Genomic DNA, 20,068 nt, shown 5'->3' on the forward strand with positions numbered 1-20,068 from the left:
CTCAACAAGAATTCCTTTTACTGCTTCTCTGTTGTTTAGGAATATGAATGTAGCAGGTGGAGCCTGTCACCTGCAATTGTTCAGTCTTAGCTTCTTACTATATGCTAGTTCATATGAAGTTGCTCCTGGAATACTGGAAGGCCCTGTTTAGTTCAGGATACAGGCTACAGTGTTCACTACGTCTGCCCAAAGCTTTTGTGGAATATTTCCAGTTGCATGGATTATGGTTGTGGCTGTTCCCATAATCATATGGTTCTCTCTTTCACAGCATACATTCTGTTTCGGAGAGTATGGCATTGTAAGGTGCTGAATTATACCTTTTTTCTGAAGAATGTCCTTTATTTGTTTGTTGTCAAATTCTTTTCCATTGTCATTCAGAAGTTCCTTAATGGTATGTCCAGCAGTTTTTGCTTCAGTTACGAGCTGACATCTTTTCTGCAACTCTAGCTTTTTCTTTGAAGAAATATTTTGCCCAAAACTTCGTATAATCATCTTTTGAACATACAAAATACTGATACCCTGACACAGAATCATGTAATGTCCTGATGCCAAATGGCAAACAATGAGCCTTGCTATAAATATAGCCTTCACACAGTTCACTATCCATTTTCACCTTGATATTTAGCTCACTGCTAAGTATGGACTTCAAATGGTGCTCTATCTGATGACCAAATCTTTCATGATAAACCAACAAAAGATTGCCTCTGCTAGTGACATTTACACTGAAGCACCAAAGAAACTGGTATAGGCATGCGTATTCAAGTAGAGAGATATGTAAACAGGCAGAATATGGTGCTGTGATCAGCAATGCCTATATAAGACAACAAGTGTCTGTTGCAGTTGTTAGATAAGCAACTGCTACTACAATGGCAGATTATCAACATTTAAGAGAGTTTGAATGTGATGTTATAGTTGGTGCATGAGCAATGAGACACAGCATCTCCGAGGTAGCGATGAAGTGGGGATTTTCTCATATGACCATTTCACAAGTGCACTGTGAATATCATGAATCTGATAAAACATTCTGACATCTCTGCAGCCGAAAAAAGATACTGCAAGAACAGGACCAAAGATGACTGAAGAGAATCATTCAACATGACAGAAGAACAATCCTTCCGCAAGTTGATGCAGATTTCAATGCTGGGCCATCAACAAATGTCAGAATGCAAGTCATTCAACGAAATGTCATCGATATGGGCTTTTGTAGCTGAAGGTCCACTTATGTACCCTTGATGACTGCAAGACACAAAGCTTTATGCCTTGCCTGGGCCTGTCAGCACCAACATTGGATTGTTGATAACTGGAAGCATGTTGCCTGGTCAGGCGAATCTTGTTTCAAATTGTATCAACCGGATGGACATGTATGGGTACGGGGACAGCCTCATGAGTCCTTGGACCCTACTTGTCAGCAGGTGGAGACTCTGTAATGGTGTGGGGCGTGTGCACTTGGAGTGCCCCCTGATATGTCTAGATACAACTCTGACAGGTGACACCTATGTAAGCATCCTGTCTGATCACGTGCATCCATTCATGTCCATTGTGCATTCCACCAGACTTGGGCAACTCCAGCAGGACAGTGCAACACCCCACATGTCCAGAATTGCTCCAGGAACACTCTTCTTAATTTAAACACTTGGGCTGGCCACCAAATTCCCCAGACATGAGCATTATTGATCGTATCTGGGATGCCTTGCAGTGTGCTGTTCAGAAGAGATCTCCACTCCCTTGTACACTTTATGAATTTATGAACAGCTCTGCAGGATTCATGGTGTCAGTTCCCTCCAACACTACTTCAGACATTATTCGTGTCCATGCCACATCATGTTGCAGCACTTCTGTGTGCTCATGGAAGCCCTACACAATATTAGGCAGGTGTACTAGTTTCTCTGGATCTTCAGCTGTGATTCACTGAGGTAGTGAGGTTCCTCATTTCTCACATCCAGTTTAGAAAGTCCTCCAAAGTGATAAAAAACATCCACCAATCTAATGACCTGATCAATCCTCAGATTTCAAATTTCTGAAGTTAATGTGAATTTATTTTCTATATGTTTATCCTGTAGTGGAAGGAGAGAGAAAGATTCTTGTTACTGAGAGGTACGAGCCATACTTCTACCAAAGTAATTCTGTGCCATTTTGCTTCAACTGATGCTTCAATGTCTATTGAGCTTGTTTTGATTGCTTCAGTATTGTCACCATTTGCTGTGATTACTGAGTGTTTTGTTGAAAAAAGCTGAAAAGTGTTGAAACAGTTTCCACCATTTGCAACATGACTTGTACCATTGTCTATGTACCAGTCATCATTTCTGCATTCAGAGTTCATCACAGAGGATGTAACAGCTAGAAGTATGATGTTTGTATCTGTGGTATTTTGTTTCAGTAGTTTGACAACAGCTGCCCACTTTGCGCACTCTTTAATTGTATGGTTGGGTTTCTTACAGTTATTGCAAATTAATGTCTTTTTCTTCTTCCCATTGGATTGGATTCCTGAGATGATTACCCTGATGAATCTATAATGAGGGCTTCTTGTTTACTAAATTCATCCATCTTTGTCCTCAAAACTTCTTCGTATGCACACAGTTGATTTATCCAACTAGATCTGTTTGAAGAACAGGCTTCTGGTAGTGCACCTAATATTTTACAAACCAAAAACAAAGCAAGCATTTCTTGATTATTTACAATATCTGTACCCATTCCCACTTCAATTCATTCCAAAGATTTTTCAGTTTTGAAATATAAGTCACAGTATCATCTCCAGAAGCCTTTTTGTAACTAAAGAACTGCAAACAAAGGTTGTAAACTTTGCCTTCAGAGACAACATAAAATATTTTGTGCAATTCTGTCCACACTTCATAAGCTATATTCAGACACATTATTTTCTGCAAACTTTCTTCTGACACATTTATAGTTAAAACAAGTTAAGCATTACTGTGTGCTTTATTTAACATTGCTGGATCATCCTTTGTTCAGTGGTTGCACTTTCTAAAAGTATATTAGGTTTCACTGACCTGTCTTCCAAAACATCAACTGTACGAGAAATACCCTGCAGACAAATACTTTTTTCTATTTTTGAGTATTTCAGTTCATTTTGCCTTCCAGAAGTCCACTGTTGGTAATTCATGTTGAATTCATCATTCGTTGTATGGGATCAATAACTTCAGAGAAATCAACTTCTTGGAGATAACTTTAAAAACCTATAGTACAGAGTTTGTTGTTATTTTTCTGCAAGTGTACTTTTAACGTGCACCTAGACCCATAGACTGCTGAGTTAAGTAGAAAATGAACATATGCACACTTGAGGAAAACACAAGTGTTATTAAATACGACTCAGTGGACACCACTGCTTGACGGGAACGAGACCCATACATACTGCCAACCACTGAATACAAAAACAAAGGCTTCAGTTGTTAAATGACGCCAAATATGTAAAATTCATCAACATTCCTTCTTCACCCTCTTCCAGAGAAACTCTCATTGCCTCCCTGGAAGTCAAAGTCTTTACGTGCTTTCTTTCCCTCTCTTTCTGTAGATAATACATTTCATTCTATTTTAATGTACTCCTACATCACTTGTTTACTCAGGATCGAACAAAACTAAGAACTGATTGGCAATACCTAAGATCAAAATATTGCTTATAAGAAAATTGTAATAAAAAATTTAAGCTGTATTGAAAACACTATTAGAAAAAGTTTTGCTCCTTGAACAAAAACAACTTCAAAAATAAATAAAAAATGAACTAGAGTGATATTAAACAGACATTAAAAAATTGTGACTGAAATGAAATTCACTTCCTTAAAATGGGCTGTGTGAAAGCTTGGTATTGTTGATTACTGAAACAGAAAGTAACAACTAAATGGATGTATTTAACTTATGCGGTACACATTTTTTAGAAATGAGATTTTGGTAAAGTATGGGCAAATTTTTCAAAAGTTAATTTGTTTCTGCAACTATTTATCTACAGAGGAACCTATATTTGATCCCACTGATGATCTTCCACCTTTAGAATGAATTATATGTATTTTGAAGGGTGCTGATGATGACAGAAACTACTGCTAGTGTAATGTGTGTAAGGTATTGAAATTACTTCCGTGATTTACACATAAACTGGGTGTGAAAAATATTGTTGGCTGTGCTGAAGGCTAATTGTGTAGTAAGACATTCTGAGTTCACTTAAGATAAAAAAATCAGTAGTGATAAGTCTGAACACTATCTGGTCTATATGCAGAAGTCACCTGAAGAACATGCGTTCTCATCCCTGACATAATGTCTGGTGAAAGCTGTGGATTTCTGATAAATGTGAATTAAAAGTACTTTTATCCAGGAGTAGAGGTATAGAAATTGACATGTGCAGATGTTCTTTAACATGTAGCCATAGTAGTAAGTGTACCAGTGTGATTTGTATATGACAAAATGATACCAGATTGTTATAATTGTAATCTTTGTGTTAGAATTTTCATTGTGTTTTAATAATTAATAGCAAGGGCTCAGTCTGCATGTAGGCCTACGTAGTAGAGTGCAGCATCATAAAATTATTTGTTTGTTTAGCCGTTGAAACTCTGTCATTGAATCAGGAAGTTGAACATGTCACTAACTGACTTGATTTACTCTAGAAATATAGGGAGAAAATTTGAGGGAAAGGTCATCAACGCAACTCTGGCATTACATGCTACTCAGAGAATAACTGTTATTGAAGAAATAGTGATGCTTCATGTACAGGAATTATATTACCTGGTAATCAGGTTTAGTATTAATATTGCATATGAAACGTAAGTTTAAATTGTGTTTGGACTTGCAGATTGTGGATGTGATATTGGAGGTTCAGTGCACAACACATGTGACAAGGAGAATGGTCAGTGTCCATGCCGACCACGTGTAACTGGTCGCACCTGTAGGGAACCACTCAAGACTTATTATTTTCCCACACTATATCACAACCAGTATGAAGCTGAAGATGGCCGCACTCCTGCAAACACGCCTGTTCGCTATGGTTTTGATGAAGAAGTATTTCCAGGTTACTCTTGGAAAGGCTACGCAGTTTTTTCATTGTTGCAGGTAAAATTTGAGTCTTTTGTTCATTGTTAAATTTTTTCTTTCTAATTTGTGGGTTTGAGCTACTAAAAGCAAAATGTAGTTGAGAAAAATCATAATTAACAGATTTATGATCTATTGGTGCTTCACAGGATGAAATTCTACACACTATATACATACCAAAGTCATCTCTGTATCGAATGGTACTGCGATACATCAACAACAATGAAGATTCTATACTTGGTCACATCAGAATTACTCCAGATAACCCTAACGATATTGAACAGACATTTCAGGTTCTGTTCAAACCAACTGCAGGATTGCCAACATTTGTCACAGTATCTGGTCCAACAGGAAGCATCCCATCTCCAATGGTTATGAATCCTGGTACCTGGACAATAAGTATTAAGAATGACAAGAGTTTGTTACTGGTAATAAAATTAAACAATTTTAATACTATTACAAACCTTTAACTATATGTTATTAAGAATGAGGTTTTTTCAGGATTACTTTGTTCTGCTGCCAGCTGCATATTACGAAGCCACTGTTCTGGTAGATAAAGTGATTGAGCCTTGTGAGATTGGAAATAAGGATCTGTGCAGACATTACAGGTATCCAAACATTTCCCAGTTTGACACAGTACGTGGTGATGGAGGCTTCTTATCAAAAGATGACACAAGAGAACCTTTGACAGAATACTTCTCTGATTACATAGTAAGTGCTGCAAACAGCTCCTGACTAAAATATGATTTTAAAATTCTTTTCATAGTGCTGTATTTCTTTTTACAGGCTACTCACTTCACCAGATTACAAGAATTTTAAATTTCATTTGTAATATAGGAACTGATAACTGATACATAATATTTTCTTTCACAGCAACTGCATGAACTGCAGAGACCACAGCTGCCATTAATTAACAAAAGGCAGGATGAGATTCATCTAGAAATGACAATTTCTAAACCTGGACCACATGTGCTACTTCTCAATTATATCACTCCAGCAAATGACAGTAACTCAACAACTGTATCCATAGAAAGTCGCTCTCAAAATTGGCAACAATCTGCTCAAGTGGTATTGTATGGATGTCCATACACAGAACTGTGCAGACAGGCTGTCACAGATAGACAAGGGCAGTTGGCTGTTTTCAATTTTGATACGAATTACATCAGTCTTATTCTTAAGGTATGTTGCTAGTTTACAGGGCAATATTTCAGATCAGTGTTTTTCAGGAACAGTAGCTTTTTTTCTTTAAATATAATTCATAGAGTGATGTATTTTGTATGTTCATTCATACAGTATTATAAAGTAATAGATGACCATTACTGAAGATTTGTTACATCATTTGTATGATGTTTGATGGTGTTTGTACAATTAGTTAAATGTAATATAATGATGTATGAGCAACAAATGGAGCTTCCTAGACACAATTCATCACTATCATATATTAATGATTCTCTCTTGGTTTCTGAAAGAGGGATAGTTATTTGTAACTGATGGTACAAAATCTAACATATATATTGCCACTCAGGATATAAAATAAGTCCTCTTTGACTGTTTTCATGTGGTGCAGTCATGGTACAAATGTTTCATTACATATTCCAAGTGCATTTAAGGTAGTGGATATTTCTGTACTCAGAATCCTGAATGAATTAAAGAGAATGTTTTTTGCATCATGGTGCTTAATAGCTTGCCTGAATTTAGGATGATATCTGGTTTCAAGGAAAACTTTTCAGCCCTTTACATGATCATCATAGCTTAGTGCTGTTGCATGGATATATCATCTGGAATGTCTTAAGGTCAAGACCAGATGAGGAAGATTGTTTTTACTTTGTTTTAAATGCCTAAGTGTTTTTGGGTGTAAGTGCTGCTTTTAAAGAAAGTCTCCAAACACTCTCTGTTATATGAGAATTTCAACTTACTTAATCTCAATTAATGCTATGTTTTTGAACAACTATTTCTCAGTACCAAATTTAAGTACTAAACCCATAACTACTTTTGCAAGCAAATTTTGTAGCTATAATTACACTGTTTGAGATCTTTAATAAAGTTTACACAGCATATGGCCTGTAGTGTTAGAGGCTCATCTCATAAATGTTAAACATAACTACTGTGGACCCTGATGGTCATATGCAGTTTATCAGGTTTCTTGTTTGGAAAGCCATCTGCATAATTGTAGTCTGTTGTCAGTGTCCTTGAGTTTTTACTTTGCGATAGATATAAAACTGTAGGTGAGCTGTCTGTTGTCTGTGCCAATGATAATTAACCATGCCCATGAAAATACGTCACAATAATAATGGGGTTGTGAGACATTTAAGGGCAGTGTTCCAAGCAGCAAAGGTGTTGGTACTCACAAATGTGGCTCCCAGGTTGTTCTAACCATCATTCCATCCTAATTACATGTACTATACAGTTTAATGGAATAAAAACAAATTGCATTAATTTTTGTACAGCCACTATGTACATTGTATAGACTCCCATTCCTCAGACACATCCCTGTTTTTCCACAGTTTCTCCTTTCCCTGTAATGGACTTCTTCTGTCATATACAAATCTCCCTCTTTTCTTCTTCAGCATTGCCAAAGCATCTGTATTATTTAAAATTCTTCCAGCCAACTGTCAAGAAACTTACAGCATCAAATTTGCTCTCTCCCCTGCATAACTCATCACATACACACATTCCATGCCCCCTGGCAGATTCTGTTAACAAATTTCCTTGCTCAGCCCCTATACTTAACATATCTTTTCTTAAATCCAGCATTTTCCCATCATTAAACAACTCAATACAATTATACCTCCCATGTCCCTTGGCAAGTTCCACAGATGAAATTATTTCCTCATCTACTTCATCAAACACTACTTTTCTTAAACCGAATCTTTCTCTTTCAGTAATGCCTACATTCTTTTTTAATCTTGAATTGTTATATTTAATGTCCTTCTTACACCCATTTACATCCATACAATTTAATTCTGCCTCTGTTTGCCATTTATATTTTACACTGCCCTGCACTTGTGCTCAGTAAGCCCAAAATCACTAACCACAGTTTTCACATTAATCATCATCCCCTCTTCTATATTTATTATTTCAGAGTAACTCCTCTTTGTAAATTTTAATTTCATCCTCAATGTTAACTTTAATTTTAATTACTCTATCCTCAGTGTAATCTGGTTGGTCACAGACTACAGCTGCTTCTTCATAAATTTTCGATTCCGATTCCCCATGACTGATTTCAATTTCATTTACTTTTTCCTCAGTGTGTTCTGATTTATCATAATGAAGATCACTATCCACAGTTTTATGACAACAATTATTCCCCTTTAGTACATCAGATTTTGATAACACATCCCATATCCTACTCAAAACAATTATTTTATCCCCAAGCTCTGTTTTTAATTCCTCAAATTTTGTATTGATAATATTTCCAAATTTAATCACTAAGTTTTGATTCCAACTCCCTAACTAACACATATTACATAGTCCCTATTTTGGAATCCACCTCTCCCACTATCTCAGATTTTATTCTCTCAATTTTTGAATCTATGTTCCATGTCATGGAATCCATCATTTCTAACTTCTTACTCAATTTATCAAACAGTATAGAGAGTTGACTACCTGGCACCCAACCTGTTTCTTCTCTTATTTTACAATTACTTGAATCGTTCGTGCTTCTGACCCACAATCGCTTTGCGCCTTGTCAATTTCGTTGGCCATGGCTCATGATTCAAAACAGAAATAGGAACTGAGCAACTGTTGCTGTTACTTATCTCAAATATGTTGCTTGATGCTATGGAACAGTAAACTGTTGGGTACTGCAGCATGGCTTGGCTGTGGCACTTACAGGTGGCCACACATTGAACAGACAGAAACACTCCTATAGTGACATGGCACTTGATTGCCTTGGCACTGTGAAAAAACAGCAACACTGCTGGGCAGCGATGTGGTCAGCAGTGGTCTGTTATGACTGTGGCAGTTATTGGCAACAGTGTGAACACATAACACAGCAGTTCTTGCAAATCACACAAAAACATCGTAGCCCAGACTTGACAGTATGAAAGCAGCATTTACCCTGTGGTATCATTTATACTGTAGTCTCTGTCAAAAGTCCACCTATGCACAACAGTAATAATTACACTGCAACTACTTCTGCTATTGTGTTGCTTATAGCTCAGTGCCACCACACTGACTGTTCAAAGGTCTCAACTTTTACTGGAACATCCGATCCTAAAATATATAATGTAATAGAATGCAAATAACAGTCTAGTCCGGGATGAGCCCTTCCAATTCCAACTTTACCATTTGGCTAGAGATAACTCTATTGCTACCAGTCCAGCACAAAACAAATGCATGCCTTTCCCTATTTTGCTCAATACTAGCTTGTCATCTGAGCTATTGATATTCAAGAAAGTTGCTTTAGTTTTCTGCAAAGGTCCTTTTGCTTAGCCGTTTTTGCATTTTGTGTCAGTCTCATTTTTTAGACACCTGTATTCCCTTTTGTCTGCTTCATTTGCTGCATTTTTGTCTTTTACCCTTTCATTAGTTAAATTCACTATCTTCTTATTACCCAGGAATTGCTACTAGGCTTATGTGATTCTCTGCTGATTTCCTATTTCATCTCTCAGAAGTACCCATTCATCTTCTATTGTCTTCCTTTCCTCTGTTTCAGTTCAATGTTCCATAATACTCCCTCTGAAACTTCCAATAATTTTTGGTCCCTCTAATTTATTCAGTTCACTTCTCCTTCATTTCCTTCATTTTTGAAATGTCTTCAGACTTGTCTGCAGTTCATAACAAATAAATTAAGGTCATGAGTTCACTGACTTATAGTTTAAAATATGGCTTCAGAATCTCTTATCTTCCCATTATGTAATCAATCTCTAACCTTCCAGTGTTATCAGATCTCTTCCATGTATACACCCTTCTTTCATGACCCATAAAGCTAGGGTTAGTGATGATTAAATTAAACTCTGTGCAGAATTCTACAAGATGACTCCCTCTCTCATTCCTTTCCCTCAGTCCATGTTCACCTATTGTTCTTTCTTCTCTTCCTATCCCTACTGTTGAATTCCAGTCATCCGTCACAAGAAAATTTCCATTTCCCTAACTACCTGAATAATTTCTTTTATCTAATCATATGTTCTTTCAATCTCTTTATTATCTGTGGAGGTAGTATTGTGATGAATGTTGCCTTTGTGTGCGTATAGTAATGTGTTCACAATGCTCTTCATAATTCTGTATCCCTATTTTCTTATTCATTAGTAGGCCTATCCTGTACTGCCCCTATTTGACTATTTGATTTTGTGTTGATAACTATGTACTGACCTGGTTAGAAGTCCTGTTCTTCCTGCCACCTCACTTTACTAAGTCTCGCTGTGTCTACCTTCAGACTATCAATTTCCATTTCTAAGTTCTCTAACCTTTCTACCTGATTAAGTGATCCAACATTCTTCAGTCTGACCCATGGAATGCCAGTTTCATTTTTCCTGATCACATCCTCCTGAGTAGCCCTTCCGGAGATCCGAAAGGGGGACTATTCTGCCTCCAGAATATTTTGCCCAAGAGGATGACATCATCATGTCATCCAGTAGAGCTGCTTATCTTCAGAGGAAGAAAAGTATTGGGTGTAGTTTCTCCTTGCTTCCAGTCGTTTGCAGTACTAGCACAGCGATGCCATTTCAGCTAATGTTATAAGATCAGATCAATCAATAATCCAGACCATTGGCCCTGTAACTATTGAAGAGATTTCTGCCCTCTCTTCAGAAACCAAGGGTTTGTCTGGCCTTACCACAGGTATCCTTCCATTGTGATTGCCCCTATGTTACAGTTGTCTGTGTTGTTGTGGCACACAAGCCATCCCCTTTCAGCATGGTTCATGGCTTGTAGGGCAAGGCATATAACATGTTGGGTGCATGATATACCACTTTAAACAGCAAAATAATGCATTAAATAACTCTAGGAAGTGGGATAACAGCAGAACATCCCAGGCAGTGGTTTGTAGCAAGTTTAAAGTATGAGGATACTTTACTAAGAGGAAGACCATATTTAAGTTATATGCAGCTGTTTGATCAGACCCATTTTCTTGGATCATGTGGCACTGTTCAACAGTGGTTACAAGTCATCAGATTGCTTTAATAACAGTAATAACATTTATCTGCCCATAATAATATTACAGTCTTGGACATCATCTTTTTTGTCCATTTACTTTAATAAAACCAGGCTCATATTAACTTAAATAACCCCTTCTTAAGCCGCATGCACCCTGTACCGACATACTTACATCTCTACAAACCAGTGGCTGGGACTTCCTAGCAGATGTTTTCTGCTGTCTCATGACAAGTAAGTGCTTTGATTACCTTCTTGTAGCTGTGTAGAAAGTGTACTGTCAAAGTCACAGCCGCTGACAGTGGTATATCAACAGGGCAGTGTTTCACTGTTTGAGTATCTCTCAAGCAATTGGTTAGAGTCCTGCACTAAACTGGGAAGTGTTTACCAGTTACCCAATGAATTGGTACATGTAGTATTCATAGTGCAATTTAATATAAGTGCATTTGATTTTAAAGTTCAATGCCTGCATGATGCCCACTGTCTAAAATTCACTATAGTGATGCCAACTACTTTTTTCAACACATCACTGCAGCCTTCTCCAAAGTAAGGTTTATGAGAAACAACATTGCAGAAAAGCTTTTATATTAATTCCTTAAACACCTTAAGAGTGAATAAGAACACAGAATTAAACCTATGTGGGAATGGTCCCCAGAATGATCACTCTTTCAGCCTCCCTCAAGAAATAAATGAATCCACTTTTCATGACAAATAATAAGAAATCTTGCTGCTGTGATTAGAGCTTTGATAAAAGTGAAGGATGTCAATTATCACTGAGGCCAGTTCTTAGTATTTATTTCAAAGGAAAAGTATAAATAGTTTCTACTAAGACTACATATAGTTTTACTGGATAGTTTGTCTGTTATCTGAACAATTTTCCATGTCTTCCTTTGAAAACCCACACTAGTTTCTCATATTTCTACAGAGCATTTCATTTTATGTATAACAGTTAATTCTGTCATCATATTTTTTAGAATAGAAGTAATTTTTGTTTTTTCTTTTTTTAATTTCCAGGGCAGGAATGACACAAATATTGCACTAGACTCTGTTGTTGCTATACCTTTTGAGGAATGGTCTGTGGATTATCAGCAGCCTAAGCCAGCATGTGTCAGAAAAGATGGAAATTGTGTTCAAGCATTGTTTCACAGACCACCAAACTCAAAGAAGGTACTCACATTCTTTTCTTACTGTGTTTTAGATTATGTAGTGTAAGGCAGTATTTCTTTTCCCTAATTTCTACTCTTTTGTATTTAAGTGTTAACTACATTAACAGTGTATTTTATAGGTTGAATTTGAGACAGGCAACGAACAACGTGTTGCCAAGGAAGTGCCACGTCTATTTGACAACAGTACACAGCTTATCTATTTAGATCATTCAGATCCAATGATTGATGTGATGCATAAGGTGCCAAGCCCTGGTTCATATGTTTTTGTTGTGAGATACTATCAACCAGATCACCCAGGTAATTAGTTGTAATACATTTAGGAAGTTTTGAGGTTGTACATTGATGAAGTATGTGCCTCAACGTTATTGCTTTTATGTAAATTTTCGTTTTCAGCATTTGATTTAGATGTTGTGGTACACAATGGTCAGTTTTATGAAGCTAAGCTGCCTGTTCAGCACTGCCCATCCAACTCAGGGTGTCGTTCTGTAATTAGACAGTCAGATCAGAACACCAATTTTCAGTTAACTGAGAACTATATTCTCACTTTTAAGGTTAGTATGTAATTATAGTTTCTGTTTTGAATGACTTGAGTATTCTAAATGTAAGAAAATTTGGAGACTGCCTGTTAAGAATTTTCTCTGATGTCATCATTTTTGTTTTGTTTTTAGTAACTGATCTTTTCTACTTGAGTAGTACAATAACTGATTATATAAAAAGTCTAAATAATGTAAAACATAAACATAACGACTCATAGTACAGTTAAGGTGTTGAATGTTCAATAGGCATATAAACAAGACTGAAAATATTGCAAGGCTTTCAGACGATGTCCTTTTTCAGAAATACTATTACAAAATACACATACGCATAAATGCACCTGCATGGCTCAATTATCCCATCTGATTGCATTGCACCAGCACTGCAGCATAATCTGCAGTTGGCTGGGATAATGTAGCCATGCATGTGCTTGTGTGGGTTACTGTAGCCATGAGTGTGGTTGCATATGTGTGTGTATGTGTACTCTATATTAGTTTCGTTTGAAGAACATAGAGACAAACATAGCAATATTTCAACATAATTTATTGTTGGCTATTCAATAATTCAGCTGTATTGTGATTTGTTTCCTTTGCTCCTTCCATTACTTACATTCCACTTCAGAAAGATATTTAATTTGTTACCAACAAACTGTGATAATATAGGAATAAGAAGAAATGTCTTAAGAAAAATTTTTAATTTGTTATCAATAAACTTTGGTATTATGGAAATAATAATAATAATAATAATAATAATAATAATATCAAGACTTTATGTGGAGTATTTTAAGCTGTGGTTGTGAATTGTGATACTTCAGAAACAGGGAAGGAAACAGTTACAAAAAGTTGAGTCATGGATATGGCGAAGAGTTACAAAAAACATCCTGGATATAAATAAAAGATATTAAGCAAATGAAAAAATAATAAATTGATCATTACCATACATAAAATGAGTAAAATAATGTGAGCCTTAATTTCACATAGTAATTTCATAATGAACACCCTTGAACATTCAGAAAGAGAGCCATGAGGAAGTCCGATGAGATCCATACTTCAAAGTGTCATTAATGGACCAGAAGCTACAGTCCAATGGTACAATTGGTAAGAGATGGGGGTGGATGGTTATAACAGTGAAGTTTTGCCTTCAGCAGATGATGATGTATTAATAGATCCATTATCCTTTTTTAAGAAATAGGTTGTATTCTGTAATTATTTTTTTTCGGTCTTAGTATTAGAATAAACAATACAAACAACCATATTCCTAATCTTGGAATTATTCATTTCACACTTTCAGCACCGTATGAATATAAATTGGCAGTAAAGCCCCAGGGAGATCAAATGTCTTTTGTCTTCTTACTCTTAAGTAAATAATAGCAAAATTAAATCCTATTACCCCAAATTATGGCAGAAAATTTGAAAAGTAAATAAAAGACTTAGTCATTGTGCAAGACTGAGTTCATATGTTCATATCCTACACATTTAACTTCTTGACTACATTTGTGTTACACATCTGGAAACTGTATAAAAAGTTTCAATAGCATTTATCAGTTACCTTGTTTGCAGATCAGTCATTTTCTTTTTAATTGAAAGTATTAGTACTACACCAGGAAATTTGTAGCATGTTCTGACATCACTTGTGGGCCCCATGTTACATTATTCTTGCACGTATTCCACAACAAATCAGATTTGTGTTTAGAATGAGACAAATGACATATTTTCAAGCTTCCAGAACTCCACTATGAGCCTTTCCCCTCCCCACCCTCATTTTGGCAGAAAAAAGCATTTAGATAGAAGATAAATAAAAGATCAGATAAAGGAACCAAGTATAGATCACTGTAAACCCTGGACAGATTTTATACTCACTCAGAAAGTATTGGTGACCGAAGTGTGTATTACCATATCTGTATATTTGTACCGTTACTGTCTGATACCTAACAGCACAACTTTTTTAGCACTCATTATGTTGGTGACTTTACTTCAGTTGCTTAGTAATGGTACAGTTTTCCTCACCCATCATATATCAGCATGAGGGTGCTCTTTTTTAAACTCTGACTTCTATTTCCTCATCCGTTCTTTTTTCCATCTTCACCTCTGAAAGTTTGCTTTGGTCTGTGACATTAAGAATTAAGCTAACACTATTTTATGTTGATGCCGTCCTGAACCTGGATTTTATTACAAATAATTTTTATTGCCATAAACAGCCATCTGAAATATTTTGATACAGATTTACAAAACCTTGTTTTGGAACAATTGTTAACATACAACTCAATGATATTTATGTTTCAGGCTCCTGATAAGAAAAGTGTATGGCTGGATTATGTACTTTTGGTACCAGCTGACCAGTTCACAGAGGAAATTCTTGAGGAAGAACCTATAGATCACACTGGTGCATTTATCAAGCAATGTGGCCATAATCATTTCTACATGGATACCAATACAGAAGGTACAACCCAAGAGCTCTGAAGTTTTAGTAGCTTGTCTCTAACTGCAAACATGCAAGAAAAGCAAAAGTACTTTTTCTTATACCCTCTTTCTTTCTATTGCCTTTATAAATATCTGCCGTACATCTGATCACTTTGTTTGGTGCAATTAGTGAACCTTTGTGAATCAATGGTAGTTTGTTTTCCCTGAAGATGTTTGAAACGTAGGGTCTATTTATGCCAACTTGGAACTATCAAATAATTAAAAAAATTATGAATAAATAAATTTAATATTAATGTTATAATTAATAAATTAGTGTTAATTAAGCAATCAGCTAATTAACTCATTCACTACTCCATGTCCTTCACCTGCCTATCTCCATCTCCATTCCCACTCCAGCTCTACACATGTCTTCCATCCCCCACTCCCATACATGGAACAGCCTCCTGATGCTTGGCCAAACAGCCCTATCCTGTTCCCACCCCATTGCTGCACTCTCCCACTGGCAGCACTAGTGTGTTCTGTCAGCACTACCTTGTTGTCCTCCCCCCCCCCCCCCTCTCCTCACACCATGGCTCTTCTTCAACCCCCCCCCTCCCCCCCCCCCACTACCCTTCCCAGCTAAACTACTGCTCACATCAGATACAGTCACAATCAGGCCTTAGTGCCCAGAGACACTGTCACTGTCAATGTGTATGTAAGTTGTCCACATGTGAGTTTTCTATTTCTGAAGAAAGAGTGCCTGAAAGCTGAAATATTTCTAGCATTCTTTTTTGTTGTATTTGTTTGTGACTCAATGCCTCCTCTATGTGGTGAGTAGCAATGTATCCTTTCCATATTGTTACAATATTATGAAAACGAAAGTTGCTACTCACCATATAGCAGAGAAGCTGAGTCGCAGATAGGCACAACAAAAAGACTGTCACAAATAAAGCTTTCAGCCATTAAGGCCTTCGTTAACAATAGATCACACACACACACACACACACACACACACACACACACACAAATGCAACTCACACACGACTGATAAGAAAAGTGTGTGGCTGGATTATGTACTTTTGGTACCAGTTGACCAGTTCACAGAGGAAATTCTTGAAGAAGAACCTATAGATCACACTGGCGCATTTATCAAGCAATGTGGACATAATCATTTCTACATGGATACCAATACAGAAGGTACAGCTCAAGAGTTATGAAGTTTTAGTAGCTTGTCTCTAACTGCAAACTTGCAAGAAAAGGAAATGTACTTTTTCTTATACCCTCTTTCTTTCTATTGCCTTTATAAATATCTGCCATACATCTGACTGCTTTGTTTGGAGCAATTAGTGAACCTTTGTGAATCAATGATAGTTTGTTTTCCCTGAAGATGTTTGAAACATAAAGTCTATTTATGCCAACTTGGAACTATCAAATAATTAAAAAATTATGAATAAATAAATTAAATGTTAATATTATAATTAACAAATTAGTGTTACTTAAGCAATCAGCTAATTAACACTTTCGCTACTCCATGTCCTTCACTTGCCTAACCCCATCTCCACTCCCACTCTAGCCCTACCCATGTCTTCCATCCCCCACTCCCATCCCTGGAACAGCCTCCTGTTGCTTGGCCAAACAGCCCTATCCTGTTCCCACCACAATGCTGCACTCTCCCACAGGCAGCACTAGTGTGTTCTGTCAGCAGTACCCTGTTGTCCCCCCTCTCCCCACCCCATGGCTCTTCTTCACCCCCCCACCCACTCACTACCCTTCCCAGCTAAACTGCTGCACACATCAGATACAGTCACAGTCAGGCCTTACGGCCCAGAGACAGTGTCAATGTGTATGTGAGTTGTCCACATGTGAGTTTTCTATTTCTGAAGAAGGAGTGCCTGAAAGCTGAAATATTTCTAGCATTCTATTTTGTTGTATCTGTCTGTGACTCAACACCTCCTCTATGTGGTGAGTAGCAATGTATCCTTTCCATATTGTTACAATATTATGAAAACGAAAGTTGCTACTCACCATATAGCAGAGATACTGAGTCGCAGATAGGCACAACAAAAATACTGTCACAAATAAAGCTTTCAGCCATTAAGGCCTACGTCAACAATAGATCACACACACACAAACACACACACACACACACACACACACAAACGCAACTCACACACATGACTGCAGTCTCAGGTAACTAAAACCACATTCCTTTCAATAATATTGTTACATTCCATCCTGGATTTTCCGTTGTTTGATTTTTTCCATAATGTTAGTATTCCATCCTGGATTTTCCATTGTTTGAAAAATTAAAGAACAAGAATGGAATGTGGAGTTGCCATAGTATATCTAATATGTTTTACTTAATTGGTGCTCAGCTCTTATTGTAGAAAACATAGTGGTTTTATGGATTGCGTGAGGTGAAGTGATGTCAAATGTGATATGGATTGATGTGGTGATGGGGAATGAGATTAGATAACTGCAAAAGCTATAATGTAGTATGTTTATCAGCAGCTGTTGTAAAATATTCCTATTACAGTTCACAAACAAGAATCAACTATCCATATGTAATTTGCACATTTGTTTTGCAGTGTTCTGTCTTTATTTTGTGTTATTATTTCCCGTAAGTGTATAAATGTCTTCAAAAATATGTCACTGATAAAGGTGAGAAATACGTGTTGTTATCTTTAAAAGATGTTTGGATAAAAATGTACCATGTGTGCTTTTCATGAATGAAGTAATTTTATATGGAACATATTTTATTGGTGTATGTTGGGCTTCAAAATATGGAGTTATTTCTACAACTATCTTTATTATAATAAAGAGAATTAATTTTTTTCTGCCAAACAAATATTCCTCAGAAGTTTCTCAAACTTTCATGTTTCTGTTTACAGGTTTCTGTCGTGATGCTGTGTTTTCAATCACAACTGAGTACAACAATGGTGCTCTGCCATGTTCCTGTAATGTTGAAGGATCACTCAGTTTTGAGTGTGAAAAATTTGGTGGGCAGTGCACGTGCAAACCTAATGTGATTGGCAGAAATTGTGATTTGTGTAAGACTGGATTTTTTGGTTTCCCAGACTGCAGACCATGTGACTGCCCTTCTACTGCTTTATGTGAAACATTTACAGGTAAGCTTCTGAAATTCTTCAAGTAGGTTTGCAGTCTGGAAAAGAAAGACCACAAGTATAAGTACAGGGAAGAAAACTAGTCTTGAAATTGTGGTCTTAGATTGTTGATAAAACAATTTAAGTGTAAATTGTGCTTAATGAGCTTTTGGATGTGAAAGAAGAAAAATGACAGAACATGTAAACAGGAAGATTGTTTCATTACAAGCAAGGATTAGAATGAAAAAACTGGAATCATCCGGAATATCATAAAAATATAGTAATACCGTACTTTGTAAAAGAGGGGATTGTTGATTTGTAATATCATTGTTAGATTTTTTTTCATGGTGACTTCATATGACTACAACTTTATCTTCCTTGATGTATATATGTTGACTGAAGTGCAAGTGAAAATTTGCACCAAGGGCAGGATTCAAACCCAGGTTACCTGCTCACTAGGCAGATGAGCTAAACAATGCACCTGCTTTGCACAGTGGCTCTGCACAGTTGCATAGACTCCACTAGCACGCCTCCCTCCTCGGTCCAAATTCCCATTCACATCTCAGCCCGTTTTGTTTTCCCATAAACTCGAACAGCATTGCAGAGGCTCTCCAGCTGTATTGGAATAGAACCTCAGCATCGAACGAAATGGGGGATCCTGTGCCAGGACGGCATAGTGGTTAGTACAGCTGCCAAGTAAGCAACGAGACCTGGGTTCAAATCCTAGCCTTGGAACTAATCTTCATTTTTTTCTTCAACCTGCATACATATGTCATAGATGTTTCAGACTTGGAAAGGTTTCTGGAATCATATAGTTTCATTTGTTTATCTTCTTTTAGAACAAGTGCATGATAGTTACTTTCTATTTAGGAGATAATTAATCAGAGGGCAGCAATTTGTCATCAGTTGAGAGTTAGTAATAAGAAAAAGTGAAAGGGATGCTCCCTGGATAATATCCATAAAATTATAGACACCTCATTCATTGGAAGTGCAAGAGAGGGAATAAATAGGGGAATTACTTTAAAGATGAACAAACTAGGGAAGTGGGAGGATAATGTTAATTTACTCATCAATCTTTAAGCATTGTATTACCATAGGTTGAGCAAAGTAACTTAGTGTAGTTCAAACAATACAAGCAAGGTAAAAGCAAAACACAGTAGTAAAGACAGTAAACAACATTGATTTGTATATGACAAATCAAAATCATCACTGTAAGTAAATAATTTTTCAGTTGTATAAACTGGCTTTTTAATGTTGTGAATCATATTTCTGAAAGTCTTCAACAAGATAGTTTTGTTTTTTAAGGAAGTGGATTAAATAATTGAACTCCCAGGTTTGTTTTAACTATTTTATATTAAGCTAAATGTAGTAAAGGTCAGTTGCATGATTTATCATACATGAAGTGGACTGCCTTAATTTGTAGTTCTGTTGGGTTTGTCTGAGCTCTGACATCATCTTGATCAAATTGCTTGCCCAAGATGTAAAAGTTGAGGTTTCTTACAGTATTCATTGGTCCCCTAGTAACTGCAGTTGGTATATGTCCATTAAACTGCTCAAAAGTGAAACTTACAGATTGGTGTTAACTCAATAGCAACTCAATGCGACTGTGGTTTGGTGGATTAAAATGAGACTTATTCAAAGTATTGGATGTTGCCAAACGGTATTCCAGTAGTACTATTCACATACTTGATGAATTTGTAGTTTCTGGACAATTAAAGCAATTCAGTGGTTAGCGTGCCACCAT

The 20,068-nt window shown here is 36.6% G+C and overlaps 1 protein-coding gene across 1 annotated transcript in view; it reads left to right on the forward strand.

Moving 5' to 3' along the window:
- LOC124614059 (laminin subunit alpha) overlaps positions 1-20,068 on the forward strand; it is a 402,758-nt gene that overhangs the window by 169,458 nt on the left and 213,232 nt on the right. The window contains exons 14-22 of the mRNA XM_047142894.1: positions 4,793-5,049; positions 5,178-5,456; positions 5,530-5,739; positions 5,902-6,207; positions 12,136-12,288; positions 12,407-12,584; positions 12,681-12,838; positions 15,104-15,260; positions 18,112-18,348. Of these exons, the coding sequence (XP_046998850.1) occupies positions 4,793-5,049; positions 5,178-5,456; positions 5,530-5,739; positions 5,902-6,207; positions 12,136-12,288; positions 12,407-12,584; positions 12,681-12,838; positions 15,104-15,260; positions 18,112-18,348 (1,935 nt within the window). The remainder of the gene's footprint in view (positions 1-4,792; positions 5,050-5,177; positions 5,457-5,529; positions 5,740-5,901; positions 6,208-12,135; positions 12,289-12,406; positions 12,585-12,680; positions 12,839-15,103; positions 15,261-18,111; positions 18,349-20,068) is intronic.

Source organism: Schistocerca americana, chromosome 4 (genome assembly GCF_021461395.2).
Source record: "Schistocerca americana isolate TAMUIC-IGC-003095 chromosome 4, iqSchAmer2.1, whole genome shotgun sequence".
Taxonomy (NCBI): domain Eukaryota; kingdom Metazoa; phylum Arthropoda; class Insecta; order Orthoptera; family Acrididae; genus Schistocerca; species Schistocerca americana.